Source organism: Amblyomma americanum, chromosome 7 (genome assembly GCF_052857255.1).
Source record: "Amblyomma americanum isolate KBUSLIRL-KWMA chromosome 7, ASM5285725v1, whole genome shotgun sequence".
NCBI classification, from domain to species: Eukaryota; Metazoa; Arthropoda; class Arachnida; order Ixodida; family Ixodidae; genus Amblyomma; species Amblyomma americanum.
In genome coordinates, this window is record NC_135503.1 from 90038943 (window position 1) to 90065569 (window position 26627).

A 26627-nucleotide genomic window follows, 5' to 3' on the forward strand; every position below is an offset into this window, starting at 1 on the left:
GAGGTCAGGATGCCGACAGTGAGGCGAAAGACAAGGGCGGGTACAGGGAGAGGTTGTGTGTGGGTAAAACCCGCCACCAACCTGTCTTGAAGGCGTGGAATGCGTCGCCTGGCGGCAGCCGCTGTGTCAGCAGCTGCAGCCTGGACGACGGCAGAATGGCGTTGTTGTTGTTTATTCGGTCGATGGCGTAGCGCAGCGCCAACTCTTGCTCCTTGTCCTCTCGGTCGTCCTCCAGCAGTACGCCTGCGAATCACGGAGAAAGGGAGGAAGAAGCTTGCGACTTTTCCAGAGGGTGTCAGTGCTAGTATTACCCTGTTCTCAAGTTCCTCGACACGGATCGATAGCTGTCAGACAGTTTATAACGCCTGCCAAATGAGCGTGGCCAGAAAGCTCGTTTAGCCTCTCTTGCAGAGCAAGCGTATGTTCATTACACAGGCTGTAGGGTTCTTTCGAGACCACCCTCAACAAGCAGAATCTGTGACTGCGAAACAATAGCAGTTGAACTACAATTCACCGTTCAACGAACCGAGTACCCTTATTTTGCGCTGATTTAATGTGGAGCATGGTCCCAATATATCCCTGGCATGATATAATATTTCATTTCCCGCTCACTCTCAATGGCGATTTACGTGCCAGCCGTAGTGGTGCAGCGGCAGTAGTGCAGTGGTACTTGACACGATGTTGTGCGTGGTTACGATGCCGATTGGTTTACATTTCGACGAATGTGCAATGCATAAACGCTACTACACACATTTCGCAAGAAGCTTATGGCCTTCGCGTATAGATAATTACGATATTGATTACTGCTGCTTCTTTCACAGCCTTTAAGTGAAGTGCTAGGAGGTAATATGGGAAATTAACAGTTTTTTATTGCGTTAAAGGGTTATGGTGACTAATTTTTTTCTTTGTAGGCGTGCGTGCTTCCCGCGGTCTCTTATTTATTGGATCACATCTCCTTTATACTTTCTTTGTTGAAATGAGCAAACTTGTTATTAGTTGCCTGAAATGTTTGTGCCTTTCTTCTGCTATTCTGCTGCTACGCCATCTCCTTAAAAACTAATAATTAACGCTTATATACCAATTCGTATATTTTATACTTTAACACAAAACACTGAAAGCTTATGTTTTGCAAGATGCGAATACCGGGCTTGTAAATTGTTTTCTCATTGTGCATTTAGCCCTCTTGTTCTATACAATGATGCTGACAAAAACTGTGACTTATTACTTTCAAGCCGCGCGAAAAAACGTATAATTTTCCAAAATTTTTGTATACTGGTTGAGGTCAGAACCATTTGTTATCTCTGTTCCTCCCGTGAAGAACCTCTCACGTGTATATACTGATGCAAACTCTTAGGTGACTTAAAGAGGCCGTGTTCAGTCTGCAGGCAGCCGTAGCCAACGAAAGGAAAGTACGCTACTGCTGTGAAATTGATGCTTAATTATTAAAACGGAAGAGCATCTTCACTGCCACCAGGTGAAATCAGCAACCAAAAAAAGAGCTGGCAGGCGACTACAGAAACTGCAGTACAGCGACTACAGAAACACGTGAATGACGTCACAGTCGACAGCGAATGAACTTTACGTACATGAGCCAAGAGAAAGGACCCAGCAGGAAGTCCTACGTATTGTCTCGATGCCTCTAACATAACGGACGGTCGTCATTTAACGGCGTAGCTAGCAGTCAGATATATTGATAGTCGACGGGCTAACAGTAGCAGTCATGTAGCTAACGAATGGCTAGCTACTTGTCGTGAACTTTGACCGCAGCCTATCGCCTATAGGACGCTCAGTGCACATAGAAGCAACCTACCAGTGCATTGAATGATGCGTCTTCCCAAAAGGAGAGCATCCTCAAGCAGACCAGCAAGGATGCCGACTGGTCGTCAGCCAGGTCTGTTTTGCAGAAGACAACCGAGACTTCATGAAAGTTTTTATACGAACAGTAAATTCGCGCTGACTGGCATGATGTACGAATGACAGCAGGTATTCTGTAGTAGGCGCATTCTGGAAGTACACAGTGTCTCCGAGAAATACGTTGCGGTGATGAGTCGTTCATAGAGGATGAAGATATTTTCCTTATTTATTGAACTGTATTTTAAGAAAACCCCTCGCCGCAATCTTTGTCCAGGCTGTTTTAAAAAAATTCTCCTCTACCAGAAAAATGTTTCTGAAATAATTACATTGTCTATTCAGAAAACTTCAATATTCAAAACATAGCAATATTCTCGCACGTTCCCATTGTCCTCAGAAGTTACACGATTCGAATTCGTGATGCGAACACTTAATTTACTAAAAAAGAAAAAACGACGAGGTTCAACCCAAATTTTTCGCCGCTTATTTGCATTACTTTTCTTTTTAAATTATTTTATGCACTTTATCCGGGATTTGCTCCGTCTTCAGTCTAGCGTAATCGGATCTGAAGGGATTCAAGGAAGCCTTATGCCTTGGGCGAAAGAGATCAGTACATAATCTCGAACGACCTAGTTTCTGTAAGTCTATAGAAGAAAATAGAAGAGAAGAACAATCATAGAACCCTCTTAACCATAAACAAAACAAGAAAAGGATTGCTTGGATATGGTCCAACAGAAGGGCTAACCATGGCGGGGGAAACAGCATGATGAGGCGAAATAGTGAAGACAACGTTAAATTGTGAGCTTTAGTCACTGTTAATAATTCCACCGCCAGCATCTGGTGCGAACAGAAATGCATAATTAATACGAGTGCTGTTATTCCTCGTAATCACTACAACATTTGCTCAAAGTTTAAGGTATTGACCCTTTAGGGTAGTATCCCTTTCTTCATTATCTTTCTCCAGCGCATTTTGACATCAGTCTTGGATAGCATGAGGACAGCCGTGACGTCAGGAAACAACTTGTACCTGTCGATCGCACATTCTCATAAAAGTGCAATGTTTACGGCTTTTAGCCGACGCCGCCCGCTTGCTGCCGACGTGCGTCTGTTTCTGACCTCATAATTTCGTACCGGAAGCGACAGTAGCTTGTTACGTCGAGTTTTGTGTGAAGTGTTTCCGATTTCTTCCCGTTGATGTCAATATCACGAGGTGTCGATTCTCTAAATAAACTGCTCCTCAAGGCTTTAAAAAGCAATAACGGAATGGAAGGAGTAAAATACCCAGCAATATTAGCATGATCAGACGCATGAGTAACGCAAAATGAGAACAAGGAAAAGTAAATTGTTCAAGCTTAAACAGCCTTTCTTTAGAAGCACATTTACCTGCTTGGATTATCCATAATTGAGAAAACTGCTTGATGCTTCCATCCGCGTTACTACGATCAACTATGTTAACAAAAGCTAGCATACCGCAGGACATACCACAGCAAAACAAAATTTTTTGGAGGATGTCTGTACAACGGTCTAACTTTGCCGCAGTATAGCGGGAGAGTAATAATGAAAGGCAAAAACTTGTCTACCTTATTAAGCACCCAGAAAAGCAGCTACCGGACTCAGAGTTCTCATAAAACGCAAACAAAATATGGAAAATTTAACTTTAGGAAAAATGAACCTCAAGAAGATGTATCCCGACAAAGAAATCATCGACCTAGGCTGGACGCCGCGGAGAGAAAAGATTTTATCCTCACTACTTACCGTCTGAAGAAGACCGATAAGAAATAAAACACTGGCCCCTGCGGTCACTGTCAACTCTACTGCTTTTGCCCGCGCACTGATCTGCTCTGCAAAAATGGATATTGCTTTAGTTCAGCGAACAAAATATAGGAATTGCGCAGCCTGCTTTACAAATGCGCATTGGCAACATTTTTTTTTTCATTTTCAGCGTGATATTAAATCATTAGCGAAGCTTTAAAGCACGGACTACGAATGATCTTACATTGAGAAATAGTATGGCAACATTGCTACGATGTCCTCATTTTCTTTTTTATGCCCGTAATTTAAAGTTCGGTGGCCGTCAGTGGTGCCGCAATATCAATGTTTTCTCCGTCTCTTAATCCTTCTGACAGTGACATTGAAAGCTTCCTTCTAGGTTACGTTTTTTCGCGGCACGTGAAACTTAAATTTTTTAGTGATAATTTTTAAGTACGTTTCATGGTTTTCATTCACACTAGCAGCGCCGAACAAAGGAAACAAAAGAAATCTTTAAGCGTTAAGAAATACAATAAAACTTGGTCTACAGTTATCACACATTCAAACGACATTTCTGCAAATAATTCTCAGTTAATGGATTGCAAGGTTTCTGAGTAACTGGGAATTGTACATAGTGGCTCTTAAAGGTGACACGTAAATCATTCTGCAGCTAGTGGTGTCCCTCAGGGAGGAGCGTTCAGTACTGCGCTGCTTAATTTCTGCCTATTGGCGTTTTCAAGCAACTATCGAATTCATTTGCGAAATCCCAGTGCGCAGACATGCGAATATGGAGGCAAAATGTCATCTAGGAACTTTCGCGGAATAAAAACGTCTTTTTTTCACGCGCAAGTTTATGGACTGGTATCCTCTCACCGCCGACGGTCAAATCATTCCGTAATTAAAACACGATAAATTTTTGGTGTTACCATAGACCGCGACCTGCCATTGACGAAACACGTTTCTCTGACTGAGAAAAACAAAACCTGGACAGCTTCGCAAACATTGTGCGATGAAAAGATAAGAAATCGTGGGACCCATCTGAACAATGTTTACTTCAAATATGTCATGCTCTGGTGGTCGGCTACCGCACATACAGTGCGCCGGTTCCTTCGGGGATAATACTGCCTGCCCTGCGAGTAGTTAAAAGCTCCCAGAATCGTACTGCAAAGCTGTGCTTGGATTTAGCTTGGAAAGACGTCGGGTGCATTTTGAGAGCTCCACGCGTGCTCGGCCCAAGTTTATGTCCAACAGAAGCCGCCGCCGGTTGCATCTGCGCCATCTGAACTTGCACAGCCATCACCCTCTCACGATTTCCAGTAATGCGCATGCCAACGCAACCTATTCCGAAGCCGTTAGGATGCTGCGCAATAACTGCACGCCGCATCAGTTTACAGAGGTGTCATTCTGGGCAAATACGAAACCTTACGTACATAGCGCCATTACAGGAATTCCAAACGAGACGCATAGTGCACCAGTCGTACTGAAACAACTGGTGCTATCAGACTTCTCATATATATCTAGTGACGGGGAGCAAGTTTTTATAGATGGATCAGTATGGACAGTACTTTAGCATAGCGGTGATTGCGCCTGCAAGCACGTTAAACTCATCCAGAAAACAACTTCGGCGGCCACATAATTGTAAGGCATCCCAGAGGCAGTCCGCATGTGGGTCGGCACTTCGAAAAGCAATGGACTATATTCTCCACGTCGGGACTTACAGAGGCGACTCGGCGAGATTGTGCTCTTGCTAGCTAAGGCGTTTCAACGCGGCCATAAAATTATATATCAGTGGTGTGCCAGCCATTGCAGCACTTCATGAAATGAACGCGCTGATGTTGGAGTCGTGCCGACAGGTCTTCATCAAAGTAGCGTTCTCGACAAATTACGCTGCAGCCTTACCAAAGGAATCAAGTGCAAGTCGCCGTGCAGTTTCACGCTCTTTTTACGGTTCTACACAGCCAAAGGACTGTGCACCCGGTTACGGTTTGTCGTCGCGAACGCAAACGCTACCTCCACAAGATGGGAGTTGAAGCTAGGCCGGATTGGCGTAACAGCAACATTCAGGAGAGAGTGTCACCACTATATTGCTACGAGGCGAGGAGAGCATTGCAAGCTACTGTAAGAGGACTGGCCTCTCACCCTCTCTCCCAAAATACTCTTTTAGGCGCCAGACGAAACTCACCCTTGCCTGATGAGCGATGAAGGCCGTTCTCAAGGTTTATTGTGAGCAAGGCCTGTAGATAACCCGTGTGCGAAACTTCGTGACCGCTCTTTATGGGCTACATGATATGCACCGTGAACCACGCATGTGCATAACCGTGTGTGTCGAGACATGTGTGCGTGTATTTGACAGCCCGTCTTTGCAGCTGTGCGTGGAGAGCGCCTTTGAACTTACAAAAGCTGCGTGATCATACGTGAGTGTTCTATGTTAAGCGTTTGCGTGAAGGCCCATATTTGAAACATGTGTAAGCAATGTGCGTGCGTGTGCTACGCGTCAACTCTACGTTTCTGACGAGTGCCTGCCAGTGCGTGCGCGGACATCTCTATTTTACAGGTCACCCTTTGCAGTTCATTGACTTATGACATCGCCACCCTCCACTTGCACTGTATTTCTCCCTTCCCTTGTGCTCCTTTTTCTTTCATGAGGAAAAGCAGGCCTGGGTCACGCTCTCCTGGCCTAGATTCTGTCCTCGTGTCCTCTTACAAAATTTCGCTGTCTCTTTTTTCTCCTTTTTCTCTCTCCGCTGTCTCTCATTGCTTTCTCCTTTTAAGATAAGCCGTCAGGCCACACTTAAAAAAGTAGTCTATAGAGGCTACAGACTTCTTATAGACTATGTTGACTTCTTTATAGATATTTACTTTTGTCTATTCCACGTTGTGAAGATATTTTTATTCGCAGTCTACTGACTATATATAGAGAAAAGTCTACTAAAAGTGTACGCCCAAAAATCTATAGATTCACTATGGACTACCTATAGGATTTGTATTGACTATAAATTATTCTTTAAAATTTGTCTATACACAACTAAAGACTTTCTATAGACAGACTAAAGGGTGTCGATGAAATGTCTAAAGATAGTTTTGTAAGGGCGCGGGAGACGCAAGACGGGAAGCTGGGTAGAGTGAGTGCCGGTAGCCCACCAGCTATTTCAGGTTCAGGTTTTCCTTCGTAGATTTCAGGACTCATGTTTCTTGAGGCACCATTCAGTTTGTTGAATAGCAGCATTAAAGTAAGGCCTTCTTGTCTGCTGCAAAAACGCAGCGGAAGCTCGCGCTCAGACAAAATTCTTGGCTTCTCGCAAAGCACGGCATAACCTAGCCCTGGTGTAAGTAGCTGCGAGGCGCAGGGGATGAGCAGACTAAGTGCGGTGCCTGTGTAATCGGACTTAAATTTTCAGTTCCAATCATATTCTTGCCCTGCGTAAAGCACGAAAAGATGAAATGTAAAGAAACAAGGCATGCTACGTCACAGCATTCAACGTAAGAGTGGCCGCTTATAAGCAGGAAGGTAGCTGGTCAACAGGCAGCTGTGAGCGGTTCCCTGAATAAATATTCCTAACTCAGCTGACGAAAGGTAATTGCAAGGTTAGGGTGGAAGTAAAATCTGATCTAAAACGCATGAACTGAAACTCACGCGGGAGTCTCATTAACCTCAAATGAGTCCTTAGCGTACGAGTTGTGTAATTTGTACCCTTAATTTTTATCATCGTCTTGAAAGGACGTCGTGTGCAGATCGCAGAGATAAGGTAGAAGCGTCCAGTTTCACAGGTTAAGATGTTTGAAATTCTCCTTCCCTTGAAGTAGTGCTTTTGCACTGGTTCAGTAAATGCTGATAATATGTACGCTGGTATTTAATGGGTAGAAATAAATTATTTAATATGTCCATAACTTAAGGATTGTGCAGTTAGAAGCGGCATGTTGGTAAGAAATCCCGCCGTTTGTAAGACATCGCGTTTTGTCGGCCGGCTTTCTTCATCTAAAACTGTTCTGTTTATAACTCTGATGTGGAGCGCTTTAAACAATTATTCATTTTTTATTCATTCTACTTTTAAAATGTTCTTTTTCCTCCATTAATGTAGCGTTATGAACCTCAGTCTCTCCCTTCGTTAATCTCCCAATTTTTACTGCCCCCTCTTTCTGGCTTTATGCAGCTGAGTTTTTTTATACCCTTCTGCTAGTTTAATTCTCAAGCGTAAGTTGTTATAGTTATTCTGATCCAGAGGAAACGAACAAGACAAATGCATACTATAATGTGTTTATGTGCAGAAAGTTTTTCTGGTAATCACGAGTAGAATGTGAGAAATGTTGAAGCGAGCATTGCAATGAAATGCAATTGGCCTTCGCACCAAGCTTTTGTAACCGCATTAGCTATTCCGCTGGGGCTGGTCCCGTGAAATATCTGCAGAGCAGGATCTAGGTCTGCTGTTCTTCCGTCAGTCAGAGCAAATGGTACAGTGGCATAATCAGTCGCATTTACTTTTACGTAACATAGCTGCATCCCATATTTCTTTCTGTGCCACCATTATGTGCCACCATGGTGGCGCAGTAATTGAGATGCTCGCCTGCTGGCTCGAAAGACGCGAGTTCGATCCAGGAAACGGCAGGCACATTTTGATGGAGGTGAATGCTTGACTTTGCTGTTCTGCGCGACGTCAGTGCAGGCAAAAGAACCTCAGGTAGTTGAAATTACAGGGAGCCCTCCACTACGGCGTCTGTCATAGCCTGAGTCGCCTTCGGGCGTTAAGCTCCCCACAAACAAACCAAACATATTTCTTTCACAGTTTGCTGAACTCATCTTTCCACGATTTTTTTTCTTTAATCAAGCTTACTTTCATCTCTCCGGAATGTGCTGTAGCCGAAAAAGCTCTATGAAGCACTCCTAAAAATTGGCTGTGATGAAGACAGGAAAAACTAAAGTTAGGCAAGAAAAAGTGTACATAGGCTATTGGTAGTGCCTTTGTGGCCGGTACCATTATTCTCACATTACCTTCAAAAGGTATTTTCACTAAGTAATTTTTCAGTATTTTCGCTTCCCTTGCATATAACTGCAAAAATAACTCAGTAAATCAGTATTGCAGCGGTGGTAGCAACCGTGATTAAATGTCATTTCATAGCGATAAGCATCGTTCTATAGAAAGACACTGATCTACTACGCACCGACGCATGTATGTGATCATCGGTTCTCAGCGTGCGCTTGTTCTTTTAAGACGGCAATATACACCACGAAGGAACTGCCCTTCTTCATGACCGAGTCGTCAATGTTCCAAATGCTGACAAATAATAGACGTGTTGGCAACGTATACAGCCGCATTTAATTTCTAGTAAAACACGAATGGGAATGTTATTGATCTTCCGAAATAATATAAAGGCACCGCACTTGTCTCAATGCACCGACGTTTGACTTTAGGTTGATTAGTAGCTCCGGTCTGACGCTGGAGTCAACATAACTCTACGCCTTTTCGAGCGGATCAGTAACAACAAAACGATGCTGCGCCGATCTATTGGGGTCCACGTAACCGTTTGTGAGTATGCGAAGTTCTCGCTAATTTTTATGCGCATGAAATATAGATAATATGTAGATAATAAATGTAGATAATAGAGAGGTGCAAACGAAAGAAAGAGGAAGAAAAAAGACGATAAATGCCTAGACATGTACGAAAACAAAATGGAGGCCAAAGATGGTGTTGTGCCACTTTTTCACTTTCATCTTAGCCTACGTACTTGCCACGTTTAGCGTTGCTGCGAAGCCTGCAGTGAAGCATAGCAGCCTCGTTTGAACCGTTTCTGATGAAATATCCTTTTGCTAATTACGACATGCAACTTCCACAGTAGCAATCACTCGCGCCATTTGTCAGAATTGCCCCCAGAGCGCCTGCCCCTTCCTTGGCCATCATCTGTTCCAACACATAAATGGTCTTCAGAAAGCACGAAGCATCATTTCTCCAAGCAAACACCACGGCTTACCAGCGGCTGTTACACCAACCATCTCGACTTTGACCTTTGATCTTGACTTTCCACTTTTCGCCTTTGACCCTTGACCTTGACCTCTGGTCAAGCGGGAAAGCGTCTGCCGGCATCGCATGCGCAGGTCATGAGAGTGGGTTCTGCATAAAACACCGGTGCACTTCAATGTGTTCAGCGGAACGCTAGGTGTGATCGATGGTGCGATGCCTGCCGTGGAGACCGACAACCGAACTGCAGCCGTAAGGAAAGGAAAATGAAATGAAAATTGGTTTTAAGAAAAGCAAATTAAAAAAAATAATAATAATAATTGGTTTTTGGGGAAAGGAAATGGCGCAGTATCTGTCTCATATATCGTTGGACACCTGAACCGCGCCGTAAGGGAAGGGGTAAAGGAGGGACTGAAAGAAGAAAGGAAGATAGAGGTGCCGTAGTGGAGGGCTCCGGAATAATTTCGACCACCTGGGGATCTTTAACGTGCACTGACATCGCACAGCACACGGGCGCCTTAGCGTTTTTCCTCCATAAAAACGCAGCCGCCGCGGTCGGGTTCGAACCCGGGAACTCCGGCTCAGTAGTCGAGCTCCCTAACCACTGAGCCACCGCGGCCGGTAATAAAAAAAATCGAAATTTGGCTTTTAGGGAAAGGAAATGGCACAGTATCTGTCTCACATCTCGGCGGACACCTGAACCGCGCCGCAAGAAAAGGGATTAAGGAGGGAATGAGAGAAGAAAGGGAGCCTGGTTCACATATCTCGGTGGACACCCGAACCGCGCCCGTAAGAGAAGGAAATTGGAATAGAGTTGCTTTTAAGGAAACGAAATGACGCCTGTCTCACATATCTCGGTGGGCACCCAAACCGCGCCATCAGGGAAAGCAAATGAAATGAAAGTTGGTTTCAAAGAAAGGAAATTACCCCTGTCTCACCTATCTCGGTGGGCACCCCAACTGCGCAATAAGCGAAGGAAAATGAAAGTTGTTTTAAGAAACAGATGTGACCCCTGTCTCAAATTGCGCCATTTCCTTTCACCAAAAAACCAACTTCTTTTTCAGTTTTGCTTTCTTGCGCCATTTCCTTTCGCCAAAAAAAACCATTTCTTTTTCAGTTTTGCTTTCTAAAATTATCTGCATGCTGTGCGCGTCGTTTGGTACCGAATTTGGTTCCATATCTCCGCATACAACGAGCGGTAATATAGTGTTAAATATCACCGAAGATATAATAAGAATTTCCTGTTTTGTGTGAGCACCTCTAATGTCGTTTCGAAGAAAGCAAGATGTTTAACAAATAAAAAAATCCTTACTACTGTGTGTGTGTGTCAGTATGGCTATCTATGGAAACCGCCAGTCGCTCGACCGCAAACATAGCCAGGAAGGTGCAGCTTTTCGCTTTCGACCATGGTTAACCATAGCTGAATCACCAGAAATTTTTTGTGTCTTGCATTATATATTGTTTTCGTTGTTTAATTACCTTTACTAAATTATCTGTGCTGAAGCTTGTTCTATATCCTAAATGAATAAATATGTGCATCAACATGACATAATTACTGTCACATGCCGCTGATGCCTGACAGCTTCAGGCTGACACGACACACAGGCAGGCTAACACATAACTCACACTGTCTATTCTGCGTTTATTCCTAACATTTATTCCTAAACTGTTTATTTTTAAAGATAAATACGTCAGCACATCGTTAGTAGTGATAAGTGTGCAAGGAGCATCATGTCTTTGTCATATTGACACAGTAATGGTTGTTCCAATGATGCCCATTCACGGGTTTTCTAGTTCGATGTGCAGTAATGTTTTGTTTAGTTTATGAAGTTGCTTCGTGTAATAAATTGGTTGCCGCCGCTATCAAAGAGGAGCCCAAGGTATCATCTAAATGTTTGTGGTTTTTTTTTTCCTGCGCGAGCCTATGCGCTGTTGTGTATAAATGTAGGCGCATCGCCTTGAAATAGACTAGTTGAAGTACGGCGCTTTGCGGTCTGTTTTCGGTCAGTCTGCGTCTCTTTTCTGTACGCCGAGTATTATTTGGTCTGCCTGCATGTTTGCATTAAAAAAAATGCGGTTTACATGCAGGCTCGCCTACAGTGGGAAGCGCCCTCAGCGGTTGTCAGAAATTCAATGGCCCAGGTTGTCGGCTCCGTTTTATATAGACACCACTCTGACTGCCTATTCAGTGGGCGCACGTCGTCGCAAACAGTCCTCAATATCACAAAATCGCCAACGTGTGCAGTACACTCAAAGTAGGCAAACAAGTACTGTAGAGCCTCTGTACGCCAAATAACTTGACTCGCATGGCAAACAAAACATAATACCACGTTCCAGCCACGACAAACGCAACGTTGAAATCATACAAACATCTCAGAGCTGCAAAGCAATGGCTTTTTCATATATATATTTAGTCTAAAGCACAGCAGGCTGTTTTTGTATCTTCTTCAGACACGCAAAATACAGTTGACGCGGCAACCGACACAACCAGCATAAGCAATGATGACTCGAATTCAGTGCCTCGTGCATAGCCCAATAATGGACCAGATTCTTAGCACCCTTCTGCAATCTTCTCTTCTCAAATCAGAAACTTGGCTTCGGCAGGCACACTGCGGCCGTCGGTTGCATCACGCCTATTCATTAGAATATCAGATACCGGTTTTACTAACCTATTTATTTATTTATTTATTTATTTATTTATTTATTTATTTATTTATTTATTTATTTATTTATTTATTTATTTATTTATTACACAATGTTGGCCTCATTTTGAGGCCGTAACAGGATCTGGTTCACATACATATGAAAAACTGCAACAAAAAAAGAAACAGCAGAGAAGGACCTTTCTCACTTTACACAAAGGTACATGAAAATCGCACATGATGACAGTGTTGTTAATAATTTTCAAGATGGGTTGTTAGCTTCGATACAAATGCTTCAAGGCCCATCTGGTTCACAATTTTAGGAGGCAACATATTCCACTCACGAATCACATGTGGGAAAAAATGAAAATTTGAATCCATCACTACGGTATCTGTATTCGGATAGATGTTTTTCATGTTTTGTTCTTGTGACACGCGTGTTAGGCTCAAGCAGATATTTAGACTTATCAAATTTTGTGCCATCATTCAAAAGGAGGAACAGAAACTTAAGCCGCAACAGTCTGGCTCGTGTGTGAATTGTAGAGAGGCAGGCTTTTTGCAGAAGCGGTGTGGGGGATTCATGACGACTGTATTTGTTGAAAATAAATCGGGGAGCTTTTCGCTGGACACTTTCTAATTTATGAATATATTTTTAGTGTAAGGCAGCCAGGTAATAATACTGTATTCTAGCACAGAAGGAACAAGTGAAATGTATGCCAAAATTTCTGTTTCCGGTAAAGCACGCCGAGGGACTGTCTTATCATGTAAAGATCAGAATACGCCTTGGTGGTAATGTGTGTCACGTGCTCGTTCCATCGTAGGTCCGAGGCAATAATAACGCCAAGATACTTGAACTGCTCCACCTTTGTGAGTGTCTTCTGTTCGTTTTCATAATAGTAATTTAATCGCTGTTTCTTTCTAGTGACTGTAATGGAGAAAGCTTTTTCTCCATGTTGAGGGTCATCTGCCAGTTGTCACACCATTTCTATACATACTGCAGTGAGTTGTTTATGGCTATTTCGTTAGCAGGGCCATTGAATTATTTGTCGATGACGCAGTCATCTGCGAACATACGTACTGTTGCGTCGATATTCTTGCTCAAATCATTAATAAAAATAAGGAAAAGAATTGGTGCAAGCACTGATCCTTGTGGTACGCCAGACAACACTTCTGCCAAGTCCGACTCGCTGTTTTCAAAGTAGACAAACTGGTGACGACCATTTAAATAGGCTTTTAACCAGTTAGTTATTGTCCCGTTGCCAAGAAAATGAACTATAGTTTATAATGACGTTTAGAATGAGATACCCGGTCGAACGCTTTTGACAAATAAAGGAATACCATATCTGTTTGCCCCCCTTTATCAATTGTCATAGCTAAGTCATGGACCGTTTCTAGTAATTGTGTCGTCGGAGATAAACCTTTGCGGAAGCCGTGTTGATTAGGAATAATTAATTTGTGGTCTTCAACAAACGTTGTAATATGCTTCAAAATGAAATGTTCTAGGATATTACAGGCCGTATAATGTTTTGTTGACTCTGTGCGAACAACTCGTAGGAAACCCTGTTTAGTGCCGCCCTATACTCGTTACACAGCGCGGATTGGAGTATTTAGAGTATTCAGAGTTTTCTGGTTTTATTCAACAAGTAAAGCACTTCGCCGTGATAGTCAGCTTTGTCGTCAGCGATATCAAGCCACTTCGTACGGGTGCCTGCGAGGAGTGTTTGGGGAGACGACTGAGAGCACCGCTCGTTTAAAGAATGGATTGAAGGAGCGAGCAAATGAAGGGCATGATGGGCAGCAAAACAAAGATTCTAGGAATTCAAGTCTGGTGACGATGAGTAACGAGCTCGGGCCATGGTACGTATGTCACTCCGTTGTTCGGAAGGGAAGATTGGAAGGGGGGGGGGGGGGGGTGATCATATTCCGGTCGAAGGCACCGCACCGCTTCCAAGACTCTGAGCTTTCGTCTTCTCTCTAAGGTAAAAGACCGTATCTACCTCATTTTGAGACTTTGGTAAAGTTCGTGAACTGCGAATTCAGCCGGAGAGTTAGCGCTGGGAGCCCGGAAAACTAAAACTTTTAGAAGCTTCCACTCGTGTGCTAGGCACAGACACGAATGCTGGGCATAATGCTGAGAGTGAGTCTATACAAATGCATTCCGTTTAACTGGGGCATTCCTTCACAACTCTTCAGGCGGCTTGCCTAGCGACAAGGTCTTTATGGTCGGCTCCGTCGCAAATGGCTTGCAGCGTGTTAACAGGGGGTCTAGCTGGGTTGAGACAGTCGAAGGACGTTGACCCGTCTGGAGCATCTGAAGGAGTGCCTGAGAGGTTAGGAGACCGGATAGTGAGAGCCGAATGTCACCAAACAACTTACACGTGCCAAGCTCGAAACAAAATGGGAGAAATAACAAATATTTCGCCACCGCGTTCGTCAAAAAACGTCTTTTTTTAGTAAGAGCGTCGCCCCGTGTTCTGAAAGACGTTTTAGGATTACGAAAGCAGACAGGGCGAAGTTTCGCGTACCTCGCTTGAGCACATATACTGGAGACAAATACCCGTGTATACATTTTTTTCAAAAACGAACCAATAAAGTTTGATTAGTCAGTGACTAGCGGCAAGAAAATCAAAACAAAAAGATATCAGTAGTATTAGAAAAGTTGGTATCACAAATATTGTATAATAATGATATAAAAGTCGCATCAGTCAAAAGAATGGGAGAACAGGGTCGTTACAGTAACTTGGACAGAAAGCAAAAAAGGAATAGACGCACGGTATAAAAATCGAGCGCGGTAGCTTCACAATAATGGCTTTTGGCTGCTGAGCTCGAGGTCGCGGAATCAAACCTCGACTTTGGCTGCGGCATTTCGAGTGAGGCAAATTGCGAACAATCTTCTGTACTGTGCGACGTCAGAGAACGGCAAAAAACCGCAGGTGATCAAAATTATTCTGGATACGTGTGAAACGGGTCTTTTATAGAAAATGTGCCACTTTGGCACATTAAACCCCGCACAACATTTAGCATCAAGAAACAATGAAAATAACCACCGTAGATGAAGACTACAGATAAAGTTATGATATGACGAAAGAGAAGACTCGCGGCTATGAAGGAATGAGGAACGCATATCACTGTAGAAGCCGCAGATAGTGGTTGCGATAATGGTGCCCCAACTTGCCGTCATGCAAGTTTAAGAAGGAAACGCACTAATTGCAAAGCAGCTGTTTGCGTGACAAGCGAAAAAAACTTTGATGATCCTATTGCTCGGCACAAGGGGCTTCAAACAGAAAGAAACGTTTCTTTGAGAGAACAAACCTTACTAGTGTCCTCACGAATCACTCCACGAGAGCGCATTTTCATCCCGTAGCCAAACGACGAATGCTGAAAAACTTTTCAACTCACTACAGAAGCAAGTTTCTTTGCGATGATATACTTAGTAGCAAAGTTATGGAGCTGGGAAGGAAGCAAAAATTGCTGAGAACCCCAATTTATCCTGCAAACCAGCCGAATGGTTTCTGCGGTGCACACAGATTAATGTGAGCATGCTGGGCCCTCGGTGAGAGCGAACTTCACAGATGTCCGTGCGCCAAAATAACAGATTGCACTAGGCGCCTCCCAGTCGGCTGTCCTCACTATGAACAACTAGCCGAAACATTTCCATTTCGTTACTGTCAAGACTCTGCTACTCGGATGCGCAACCAGGAAACATTTCTAGAAGTCTTGCTGGTAATTCGTATTGTCTTTTTGTGGTGCTCTGTTACGCTACGTAGTGATTCGTTACCGTGGCACGTAAGAAGTTCCAAGCAGCCAGGAGTTTACATAGCTCAGGCATGGCAACCTGCATAAGCCGAAGTCAGACTCTTTTTTTTTTTTAAACGCTCAGTGTTCACTTGTTTTGGCAACATGCACATGCGACTTCTCGAGCAGCAACCACTTCAGCGAATTAAACGTTACGACACCTGTATGCTTCGTAAACAGCTGTCCTGCTGCAAGGTAAAGTATTGAATCTTAGCTTTTGTGATCGATACCTGCAACATAGAGCGGAAGGCTGAATAGCTTGAGTATCTTTTATTCATGTCACAGGTTGGCGCCACCCAGCATAACTGCTGAACGAACTTTTCTGTTGTTTTTACACTGCTCGATGCCCGATCATATTTCTTTCTGCCTCCTTAAGTCAACTGTGCCCCTGGAGCCTGTTTATTTAAGTGGTTATATGATTATGTTTTGCAGAGTAAATGACAACGGCACGCAGTTTATTCAATAACAAAAAACCAGCGGCGCAAGAATATATTTGACAGCGGTGAAAGCTAAACGGACGCTCATTGTTGACCTCGTAAAATTTGTGTGATGTGGAATTTCCTTTACCAACATGAGAGAGCTTGAAGACCAAAAAGCATGTTCTAATTGCGATCTGTATACGTTGGCGGGCGGCGGTTGCTTGTGGAGAGCTTGTCATACGTTTAAACTCAGCGAGCTTGTGGCTCGCGTTTCACCCCACATCGTTAAATCTAAGCAAGTAAAATATTACACATTACATGCATCAGCGCCCTTGTACAGCTATTAAGCGAAGCCGTTAAGCTCGTTTTATGCCGGCATCACTGTGCTGACGAGGATATGATTTAGGAGAGATTGTTGAGTAAATATCTACCTTGGGGCATTTCATCGAAAATCATTGATCCATCACGACCGCTTTCCTCACTGCCAAGGATACGTACGATTATATTGAATCTTGGTGTCAGTGTAGGACGTTAATAACATGAATTCGCGATCAAAAAGCACGTGCTAAAAATAGTACAGAGATATGAAAATCGGCAGATGTGGTGGTGCAGTTTGTATAGAAAAGAATAGGCATAAATGTACCACCGTTGCTATGTGAAGAACATTGTCTACTTACTACGATAGATTGAAGTTAGAGTTTGAGCACATTACGACCGGAGCTCCAGGGGCATCATATAATGCGCACGAAAGGCGCTGCTCGTATCTCAGTGCAGCTGTGGTGAGCGATATATGTCTGCAGCTGCGAGTCGCAAATGGAAGATCGCGCCACTTTTTAGGTCGATATCCTGCCGCCGCATCTGCCGCTACGCATCCTCGCTAACATTGAGTCCCTCTGCCCCAAAATTGGCTATGAAAGCATCTCCAAAATCAAAGGCACGATCCTGCTCGCGCCGCCAAGTTGATCCGGGTCATATTTCTTTTGGGGTGTTGGGGATCATGCAGGCCACGTCAACACTTCTAAAATGTCATTTTGCCTTTTCGAGCTCGCCAAATTCCGGTGGTTATTGAGTACGCGTCGAGCCGAATAAAACGTATGCTTTACGCGGCGTCTGATACTCCGAGAAAAGGGTATTTATGTGAGCATGTCGACATTTCTCAAAACAGTTACCCATTGCTTAATTTCGTTGTCATGCTAGAACTTTTTGTTGCTGTTTCAAAGACTTGTTTGCTTTAGAGCTTCAGACGAAACAATTATGATATATTTAGTTCTGTCCAGCCATTACTCCGTTTAATACGACTCTGCACACCTGTGGTCTTCTTTGTAACATTTTACGTAGATAGTGTAGCACGTACGTACGTGAAGGAAAAAAACTTACGGCAAAACGCATATGCCACACCCACTTACCTTAGCATAACCACTGGCCTGCTTTCTGCGTGCCCGCACAAAATTGCAGATAATTATATCGCTCTTAGCACTTGCGCAAACGCACGACAAAAAAATTGTCGGTGGTTTAGCTCTGGTTAAACCGGAGTGATGAGATAGCTACAGCAGGCCGGGTGGAACTTGCTCAGTCGAATTGCAATGTCAGTCTTTCGCCGCTCCGTTTCGCTGGGCGTTCCTTCTTCATCTTCGTCCCATTTGACACGATGCATGCGCACAGCTGTGGCAACTCGGTTTCGCCGACAGCAGCAGCTGCTCCGCACCACGTGGCTGGTTACATGAATAACCACGGGACGAACCGCGTGATTAGCCACGGCTGCTCCGCACAGCGTGGCCAACCACGTGACAGCGTGGCGGCGGAGCAACTAGGTAGCGGTGCAGCCACAGGGTGGCGGCTCCGCCACGCTGAAGGGTCGAATTATTAACGTAATGTACCTATCACTACAAAATTAAAAAAAAAACCAGCCCTTCAGGTTTACAGGCAGAACAAAAACGCGGTAAAGAAAACAGCAAAACTATACCAACGCTGAAACAATGGCTTCTTTGGCCTTAAAGCCCACTGTTTGCAAAACAAAGGGGACCCTCAGTTCAACGAGTAGGCCCTCAGCTCGCGTAAACTCGTACACGCACCGAAATACCTCCTCAAGACTGAGCACAATGCCTATCAAGCCGGGCATCCAGTTCCCACGGGACACGAATCGTGCACCAGCCGTAATGGCAGCGCGAAATTTCTGAGGGGTAAACGAAAGGCACAAATGTGAGCGTGATGGGCTTGAGCGGTTCCCTATACTGCTAGTGTAAAGCTTCCTCTTCCATTGAGGACAGCGGCGTGTGTTGGGCAAGGGGAAAAGGGAAGGAGAGTTTTTGGGAAGCAGGCGCCGACTATGCCTCTCTGCTACTTCTTATATTAGATCCTAGTGAGATCTACCAGCCCAGGGTCATATAACAGAAATTTGTTGTTCAGAGCGAGATATTACGGACCTCCTGCGCAAAACGTAAGCTCTCATAAGCATTAACATTTCTTTACTTCCTTTATTTTTATTTTTACTTCGTTCCACAACAGGCATGCTTCGAGAGAAGGCCGTTCTGGGCACCGACTTCCTTTAACGACATCGGCGTGCCGCGCGGGTAATAGGGCTGAGCAAGCTATCCGCTGCGCTTCTGAAGCGTTGTTGGCCAACAGAAGGCAAGCATGAGCTGAACTCGCCACGTTCGGGGAATGCAGGCCTTCAGCGCGTCGTCATGTAGCTGGCTACCGTTGCCAGTATCGTTAATAATGTCCGCTATATGCTGCACTTGTAGCCTATTCTTGTGTGCGTGCGTGTGCGTGTGTGCGCGTAGTTTTTATGGGGTTTCACGATGTGATCGTGTACCCGCCGCCCCAAATAGCCTTTGCAACCTCATCAGGAACTTACTGAGCAGAGTACAGACTTTTGTTTGCTCTATTGTGCGAAAAAACAAAAGGGCGATAGTAAACGTGACTTTTGAGACACGGCTCAGTGTAGCAGCAATGTGGTAGGCAATTAAACCATGGGTGAGAAAAGCATAAGTGCGCCCTTTTCTTCCCTACTTCCAGCTTACTTATGCGAAAAAGCAAACGGTTCACCTTACTTCCGCGGCCACTAATGCTCCCCGCCAAGAGTTGAGGCGGCAAGCATTTTTTGCATGCGATGGACTCGCGAATGGCTGCACGGAAACTGGAAGCACTTATAAGAGCTTCATTTGCGAAGGACACATTTGCAAGCATTTAGGCGTAAGATCGCTTGTGTCTCGTGTATTTTTTTTTTTTTTGGGGGGGGGGAGAATTTTTGTTTTTTCGCCATTATCTTCTAATGCAGAGCGGTACTTGTCAGGAACTTTTTTGGGGGGGCTTCTGCATATGCTCATTTTGTTTTTCCTGGACGTAGGCAAAGTGAAGCAAATTGAGACATAACATATTTAAGGTTTGGACTGCATTAGTATAAACGAAATTACGCTGTGGGTCATCTCAGCACATGAGGAACCAGTATCGCTAATATTTTCTTGCACACATTATCGATATCATGCACGTTATCTGGCCGCAAAGAAAACATTTTTGATGACTACGCATATCTAAGAACTAAGTTTTAAGACCAAAAAAGTTTTATTAAAAAAAAGATGCCCATTTTACATTGTTGTATGAGCATGAGCAAATGCGGTGTGAAAAGTATAATGATGATCGCAGATTTTAAAGGCGCAAGGGCTACTTACGCCTTTGACGTGTACATTCGCGGAAATATGAGCGGCGAAACAAAACTGTGGTGCCAGAGCAGCTTTGGCCAGACAGTTGGATCGCCACCCAAAAAGGTATTTTCGTCAGCACAAGGTAGAGTAAGAGACCAATTTCCCAAGAATTTCACCTTAGAGCAGCTGAGCCCGAGTTATGAGAAAGGTTGTACCCATTTGAATCTGACGCACACCCGGTGGCACTGAGCATCTAAACCCACCTCTCCCGCACACGATACGAAACGGATGCTCTATCCGCTACGCAAAGGCTGCTACAAAAGTGTCATGCTTAATGTGTTGCGTAGCGTTTTATTCTGCGATTCTGTCTTATTTGGTGCAACTTTTAAAACAAAATCCATACTATAATCTGTGTTAGTGTCGAAAATGAGCTGTCCGAAATATTCGATGCATTTATGTGTCATATATGCCATTTCACCTCTTCGCAAACGCCTTCGCAATTTTTTTTTAGGGAAGCGGGGCGACAAAAACGAAAATTTTCTCCAAACCGAGTGTTTCAAATGCAGGTACTTATCAAAAAGGATCTCGCTCTAAACGACGAGATCTGACAAGTTGTGAAGCCAGCTGGTTGTATTCAATGCGATTGACGAACGTGAATTTAAGCGACCTCCGCTGAACTTTCGAAAGTCACAAACTTCGCCCTGTAGCGTGAAAAGCGTGAACGGAGAGAACGAAGACATACCGACAGTGCCGAATCTATGTCTTGTATTTTTAAACTTGGTGACCATCTGCGGTGGCTCAGCTGCACGCTGTCATCGCGCGTGGTGCCTATATGACTGCTCATGGAAAATTAATAATCGAGGTCACGCGCGAAGTTGCTCTTCTTCCTAACGCTTCGGCTTTCTTCGTGGATCGTGGAGTTCAAGAAGTGATAACTGGGTGACGCTAGCTATTTTAATCCGCTGGTCGTAACTCTGGTGAATAAGAATTTGTACTGGTTAGTTAACTGAGAGGAGTAGTTTTGAAACATCCGAAGCATGTTTTGCCAGTAAAGCGCGATTGCCTTCGCGGTGTACCCGTAAAAATATGCATTTTCTAGTTTCTCCAGACTTCATAAGGAGGCGTTCAGGTGCGTAGCGTGAGCTCTAATTGGTTCCGACTTGTTGGCGCTTCCGGGGTAGAAATCGCAAAGAAGAAACGAAGAGATATCTTCCTCTTCTTAAGTGAGCCAGGTAGCGTCTGGCCTTTGATTTTATCTTATTTAAATGCGTGCGTAGTATCGGCGCACATTTTTCTTTTCTGTGGCATAACTAGCTGGCTGTTCCGTGCGAACAAATTTGCATTGCGTTGTCTGTTGACGCTTCAGGTTGTGTTTACGAGTACAGCGTGTGCTTCAATTGTTTTCGATTAATGTGCGCATACAGACGAGAAATATGAGAAACAAAAACAAGCAGAGACATATCGTCCTCAACGTAGACCAGAAATCTAGCATTGGCTCTGCTGCAACCTTTTTTTCTTCAATTGTTTTGGTAACTACGACAGAAAATACGCCTTTCAACAAAATCCACAATGTGCGTTCTCCATAGATTTACGTAACTGTTAGTGCATTTAGATTTCTTACACCGGAGCATTTCCATCCATTTCCGTCAATAAAGGGTTAGGTCTGGTTATATACTATGAAAGAAAAAATTAGCGGTGACATTGTGCACAGTGAAAACCGCAGCGATTTGCAACGATTGAATGAGTTCGGTGTTTTTAGAGAATGCTACGCATTGGCACGAATTTCTTTTTTGGAATTAGTTTTTCACAGCATCGTAAATGACGATGTGTGTGAAAGCATGGAAATGCGTTGTACTGGAAAGTTCACATTTTTGGCGGTGATTTCTAACGGCCTACATTCCTAGAGAGGTGATTTAGGGAATGTGATGGCTGATACGTATAGACGGGCAGCAATAAAAGCAGGAAAAGGAAAGATTCTTGTATAAAATACCGCTGCGATAAACTTCGCATGAAGGCACTCCGGATGATGCTCCAAACACAGGCTAAACAAATTGCATAGGCAACTAAAAATTGCCAACTTGAAAGGAAGGCGAACGGCAAGACAAAGTAGCCCCTTTTTTTAATGTCAGAGGCAATTGAGTAACTATATGCCCATTTTAAACTTGTAGCTGGTTCTGTGCCATGACCTGAGTAATGCAGGCTTGCTTGGATAACCTTCTATCAACCTGAATAGAAGTTAACACAAGGACGCCGTATTTCCTAAAGGCCCTGAAAGCCGGGTAATTGAAAAAGAAAACGCTGATACTTTCTTAACTAAGGCGCTGGAACGCTGGGACAAGTGATACATGGATGCCTTGTACTCTAAAGGGTTTAACAAAAGCTTCTTGTGACATGAGGTGCATTTATCACTCACGGCACTAGTGAGCGAAAAGAATAGATCAAGTGGGGAATGAAAGAAGGGGGGCGGGGGGGAGGGGAGGTTAACCAGAGATGGCCGTATTATGGGCTTTGCAGTGGGACTTGTACTTACGGATTTAGGTAATAGGGTAAACCTGCTTGACAACAGAGAACCTGCCTCACGGAATAATGAATGCCCCGAAACAGAACAGATAGCATGGGTGGTAGCGCCACTGTCTTTTGTCCAACTCGGTCCTCTTTATTTTGTGTGCTTAGCAATGTCCAGTGTGCGTCGTAGACACACGCACGGCAGTTTAATAACATAGTAAAATAGGTAATTGGTTGCCATTCTCCTCATTCCTCTCAAAAAGGCAGACGTAAATGTGTGTCGCCTTTCGTTGCAGGTTTTTCTTATCTAGGAGAAAACATGACATCATACATTACTGGCGTATCAGTAACACAAGGAGTCATATATTGTCGCAACACAAAAGTAGTATATATTTTACTTTACATTCTTGTTATAGTTAATGGCATATTATATTCATAACAGCTGAATTCGTGTAGGCAAGGAGCGACGCCATAATGACAGTATTACGTGGTCGCTATACGACCACAGTTAAACTGAGCAAAACCTCTGCTTTTGTGCAATATTGCGGCTATGTTTTGAAGTGCAAACGAGCGCCATGCTGAATTATCATCAAACGCAGTCATCTTGCATGCCTCGCGATGTTTACAAAAGCCTTTGGGGTGAAGTTGTTACATTCGTCGGCAATGACCTTGAACGTAACCCTCGCTTGACAGACTCGCCATATAAAGATTTCTCTCGACGCGTATATTTAACGACGCATTGCCATGCAAACACCCATTGCTTTCAAACTGCGCTCGCGACAAGCTGCTGATGTTAACAACACGGCATGTGATTTACAGAGACCCTACACTTTTTTATTCAATCAGAAAACTCTCGAAAAGTTGAGCCGAAAGCAGGGATAAAGGTTTAGAAGCTGTCCAGACGTCATCACTCGTCAGGGAAAGTATAATCGCCCAGCGATTATTCATAGCAAGAAAGGCTTGTTCTTTCACGCGCGTTGCTGTAGCAACATTTTGTCCTTTCGAAAAACGGTAAGCATATAACTGCAGCAAAAGTTGTTCTCGCTAACACGGCGGCTAAAGCGAGCTTCCTTCGCACCAGCAACGCGAAGCGCCGTCGGTGCCAGGTGTCATGATGTTTGCTCTGGAGCGCTGGGTTGCGAAGCCAAGCGCGCGTAACCGAACATATAAAAGGAGGGCGGCTGACAGTGATTTACGGCCCGAGTGATGGGCGCTGGCCGGTGTTTCCTCCCTTCGCGAGCTTTAACATTCCCCAGTCTCCACGCCGAGGCCGTTGAAACTCACTTGTGTAATAACCTGTTACGAAGTTAGCGAGCTGGAGCGCTTCAGACCGTGATCAAGAAGTTATAAAATCACATTACGAAAGGATGATTTCAGAACCACGCAACCAATTTTCTTCCTGATGGCTGTTTGGGTCCTTTTATTCGCTTTGTTGTCTAGTGCGTGAAACCATTTCCTGTGCCCGGTATGAGAGCGGGGCTTCTGCATATAAGCGCATTGTTTCATTTTTCCATCGCACTATCAGCATTAACATCTGCAGAGCCTGGACATTGCAATGCAGGTTTCTCTTAATTCTGTGAAACGTCATTAAAACTAAAAAAAGAAAATAGGATTTCATATTCTACGTTTTTCTTGCCCGTCTTGGATGAAATAGCCATACAAGTACGAAAGACTTCATGTAAAGAGTTAAAAACGTCTTACTGTGGCGCACATTCAGCAGCAATCAGCAATCAAATAACGTGCGTGGCCACCGCGGCCTTTCCTGGTAATGGACCTCGAATCATAGCTTGCAACAGTGTTGCAACTCAACTCGAGCTCCTGAATTTAGGGCACGGAAGCTGCACAGCTTTTTTTCCTCATTTGCAGCGAGCACTTATGGCAACATTTATTGTCCTGCTTACCGCGCTGTCGTTAATGTTGTCTAGAGGCTTAATGAATGTGCTGTAGACGGTTGAAAGATCCCTCCGTAAGGTAAAGAGGTGATAAACAATACAAATTCTGCGTCTATGCAACGCGGGCCTTTGAACCTAACTTTTTTTACATTTAAAAAGTGGTACTTGTGTCTAAATATAAGACATTTAACTTGTGAAATAACATGCAAATGGGATGAAATTTTATACGGATTTCAATGTCCCAAAGTGACGCATATGATATGAGGGACGTCGATATGCAAGGCTCCGGATTAATTCCCCCCCCCCCCCCCCCCCCGCGGTCAGTTCTTTTAACGTGCACCGACATCGCACGGTGCACGCGGGCATATGGGATTTTTCCTCCGTTGAAACGCAGCTGCAGAAGCCGCGACTGAACCCGCGCCCTCGGCTTCAGGAGGCGAGGGCCGTGCCCAGTGAAATAACGCTAGCTAATAAAGCCCGAAGTAAACTCGTATTGCCATTATATTAAACGACAGTCATGGAGGCCGTTATGGCTGCTGTCATCTGTTTATAAAATTCAGAGAGAAATATACCTCCGCGGAGCAATCGGATTTGGCAAAAAATACTCCCACGACGTCAATGTATTTTCACCGTGTGACCTTGAGCGAGTTGAGGTAACCAGCAGTCCAGACGGTCAGTTAATCAAACTTGGCAAAGTAAATCTCAGCGGTCACCTCTTATCAAATCAAAGATCTCCAAAAACTTGCACACGAGGTTATATGGCAGGAACTTAATGATGACATTCTTGTCGCCCTGAATTGTGCGTGATGCAGAAGTTGCCGCACTGAACGCGTGTTTCAGATGAAAAAGTAATAATAATAATAGGCGACCCTCTGCTTGAAACGCACATTGCGCTTCAGTAATACAAGCCCAGGAAATCTGCACAAGTACTTTGCACGACTACCACCACGTGCCGCGTGGCACTTAGCACTCAGAGATCGTAGCGACGAACGTTCGGTACGTCCCACTGGTTTTCTACGGTGGCCGGAAATCCTTGGTATGAGCGCAGGAAGGAATTCATAGGTCATATTAAGCAGCCACACGGAATAATTGGCCGTAGTAATCACTGTTTTCGCGCAGAAGCTCTACGGATTCTATTGTTTTCTCAAAATTAAAAGTTCAAAGTAAAAGGGTACGCGGTGTTTGCTACTGGCGGATAACAGATGGAGCTAGTTGCTGCAGGAAGTAATGCTCTGGTGACGCTTGTCACCAGCCCGATACAAAGCGAAGGCGAATAATTATCTGAGTGTGTAGGGAACGCTGGGCGTGTCTGTCGGAACAGTTTTTTAATAACAGCTCTCTCGTTGTGGTTCGTCGCCCGTTTTCGGACTTTTTATAGATGCTAAAGGGTGGAAATTTGAGCGAGTTGGTATAAATTGCAACTGTTGTGGCACCACGACAAGCAGTTGTGTGCACCACTTGTTGTGTCCATTTTTCGTCTGCGTCTCTGTCCTCGTGGTTCCACAACAGTATGGATCCGTAAATGCGGCCAGCCACATTTCTTGAACCGATCTCCGCCAGGTGTTTAACTACACGTCGTTGTATAACTTGTTCATTTCTACAACTATACCTATGTGGCTATCGCGCTTTCTTCATCGACTTCAAAAAAGCGCTCATGCCTTTTTAAGCTATCGCGTCTAACCGTCATTTGCTTGCGTTATACAGCAATCGAGCGCTTCTTTTCTCCAACGTGAAATCTGTTTGAAATTCCAGTTTCAGAACACGCTCCCTGGGCTTTGATTCATCAAACTAGACTAAACAGTTTCACTATTATCGCCGGTGTGAAAACAGCGCACGTTGTCCTTTTCATGCTCCTTGCAAACAAGTGACCTCACCTTCATGGTGTTGCCGGTTGGAGAAAATTTCCGGTGTCCGTATTGCAACTGCGAACTTGGGCAGTTCTTCCTGTTTTGGTCCCGAATCCTTTAGCGCTTTCGCGCCCCCGCGTTCACTACGTAAATCGGCCGTGGACTGCAGAAGCGCTGCAGGAGAGCTTAGACAGTTTTCTTTCTCGTCGACGTGCGGCGCTGCCGCTGTGAGGCGCCTCGGTTTCGTGCTCCGATAGCCAGGGCACATGCGCAAGAGTTTAAGCGATATAGGTATCTTTGTAAAACTGCACCGACCAACTTGCATGAACCAC

The 26627-nt window shown here is 44.3% G+C and overlaps 1 protein-coding gene across 1 annotated transcript in view; it reads right to left on the bottom strand.

Annotated features, from left to right (window-relative positions):
* LOC144097316 (glutamate receptor ionotropic, kainate 2-like) overlaps positions 1 to 26627 on the bottom strand; it is a 481864-nt gene that overhangs the window by 323613 nt on the left and 131624 nt on the right. The window contains exon 3 of the mRNA XM_077630058.1: positions 82 to 243. Coding sequence (XP_077486184.1) covers positions 82 to 243 — 162 coding nt within the window. The remainder of the gene's footprint in view (positions 1 to 81; positions 244 to 26627) is intronic.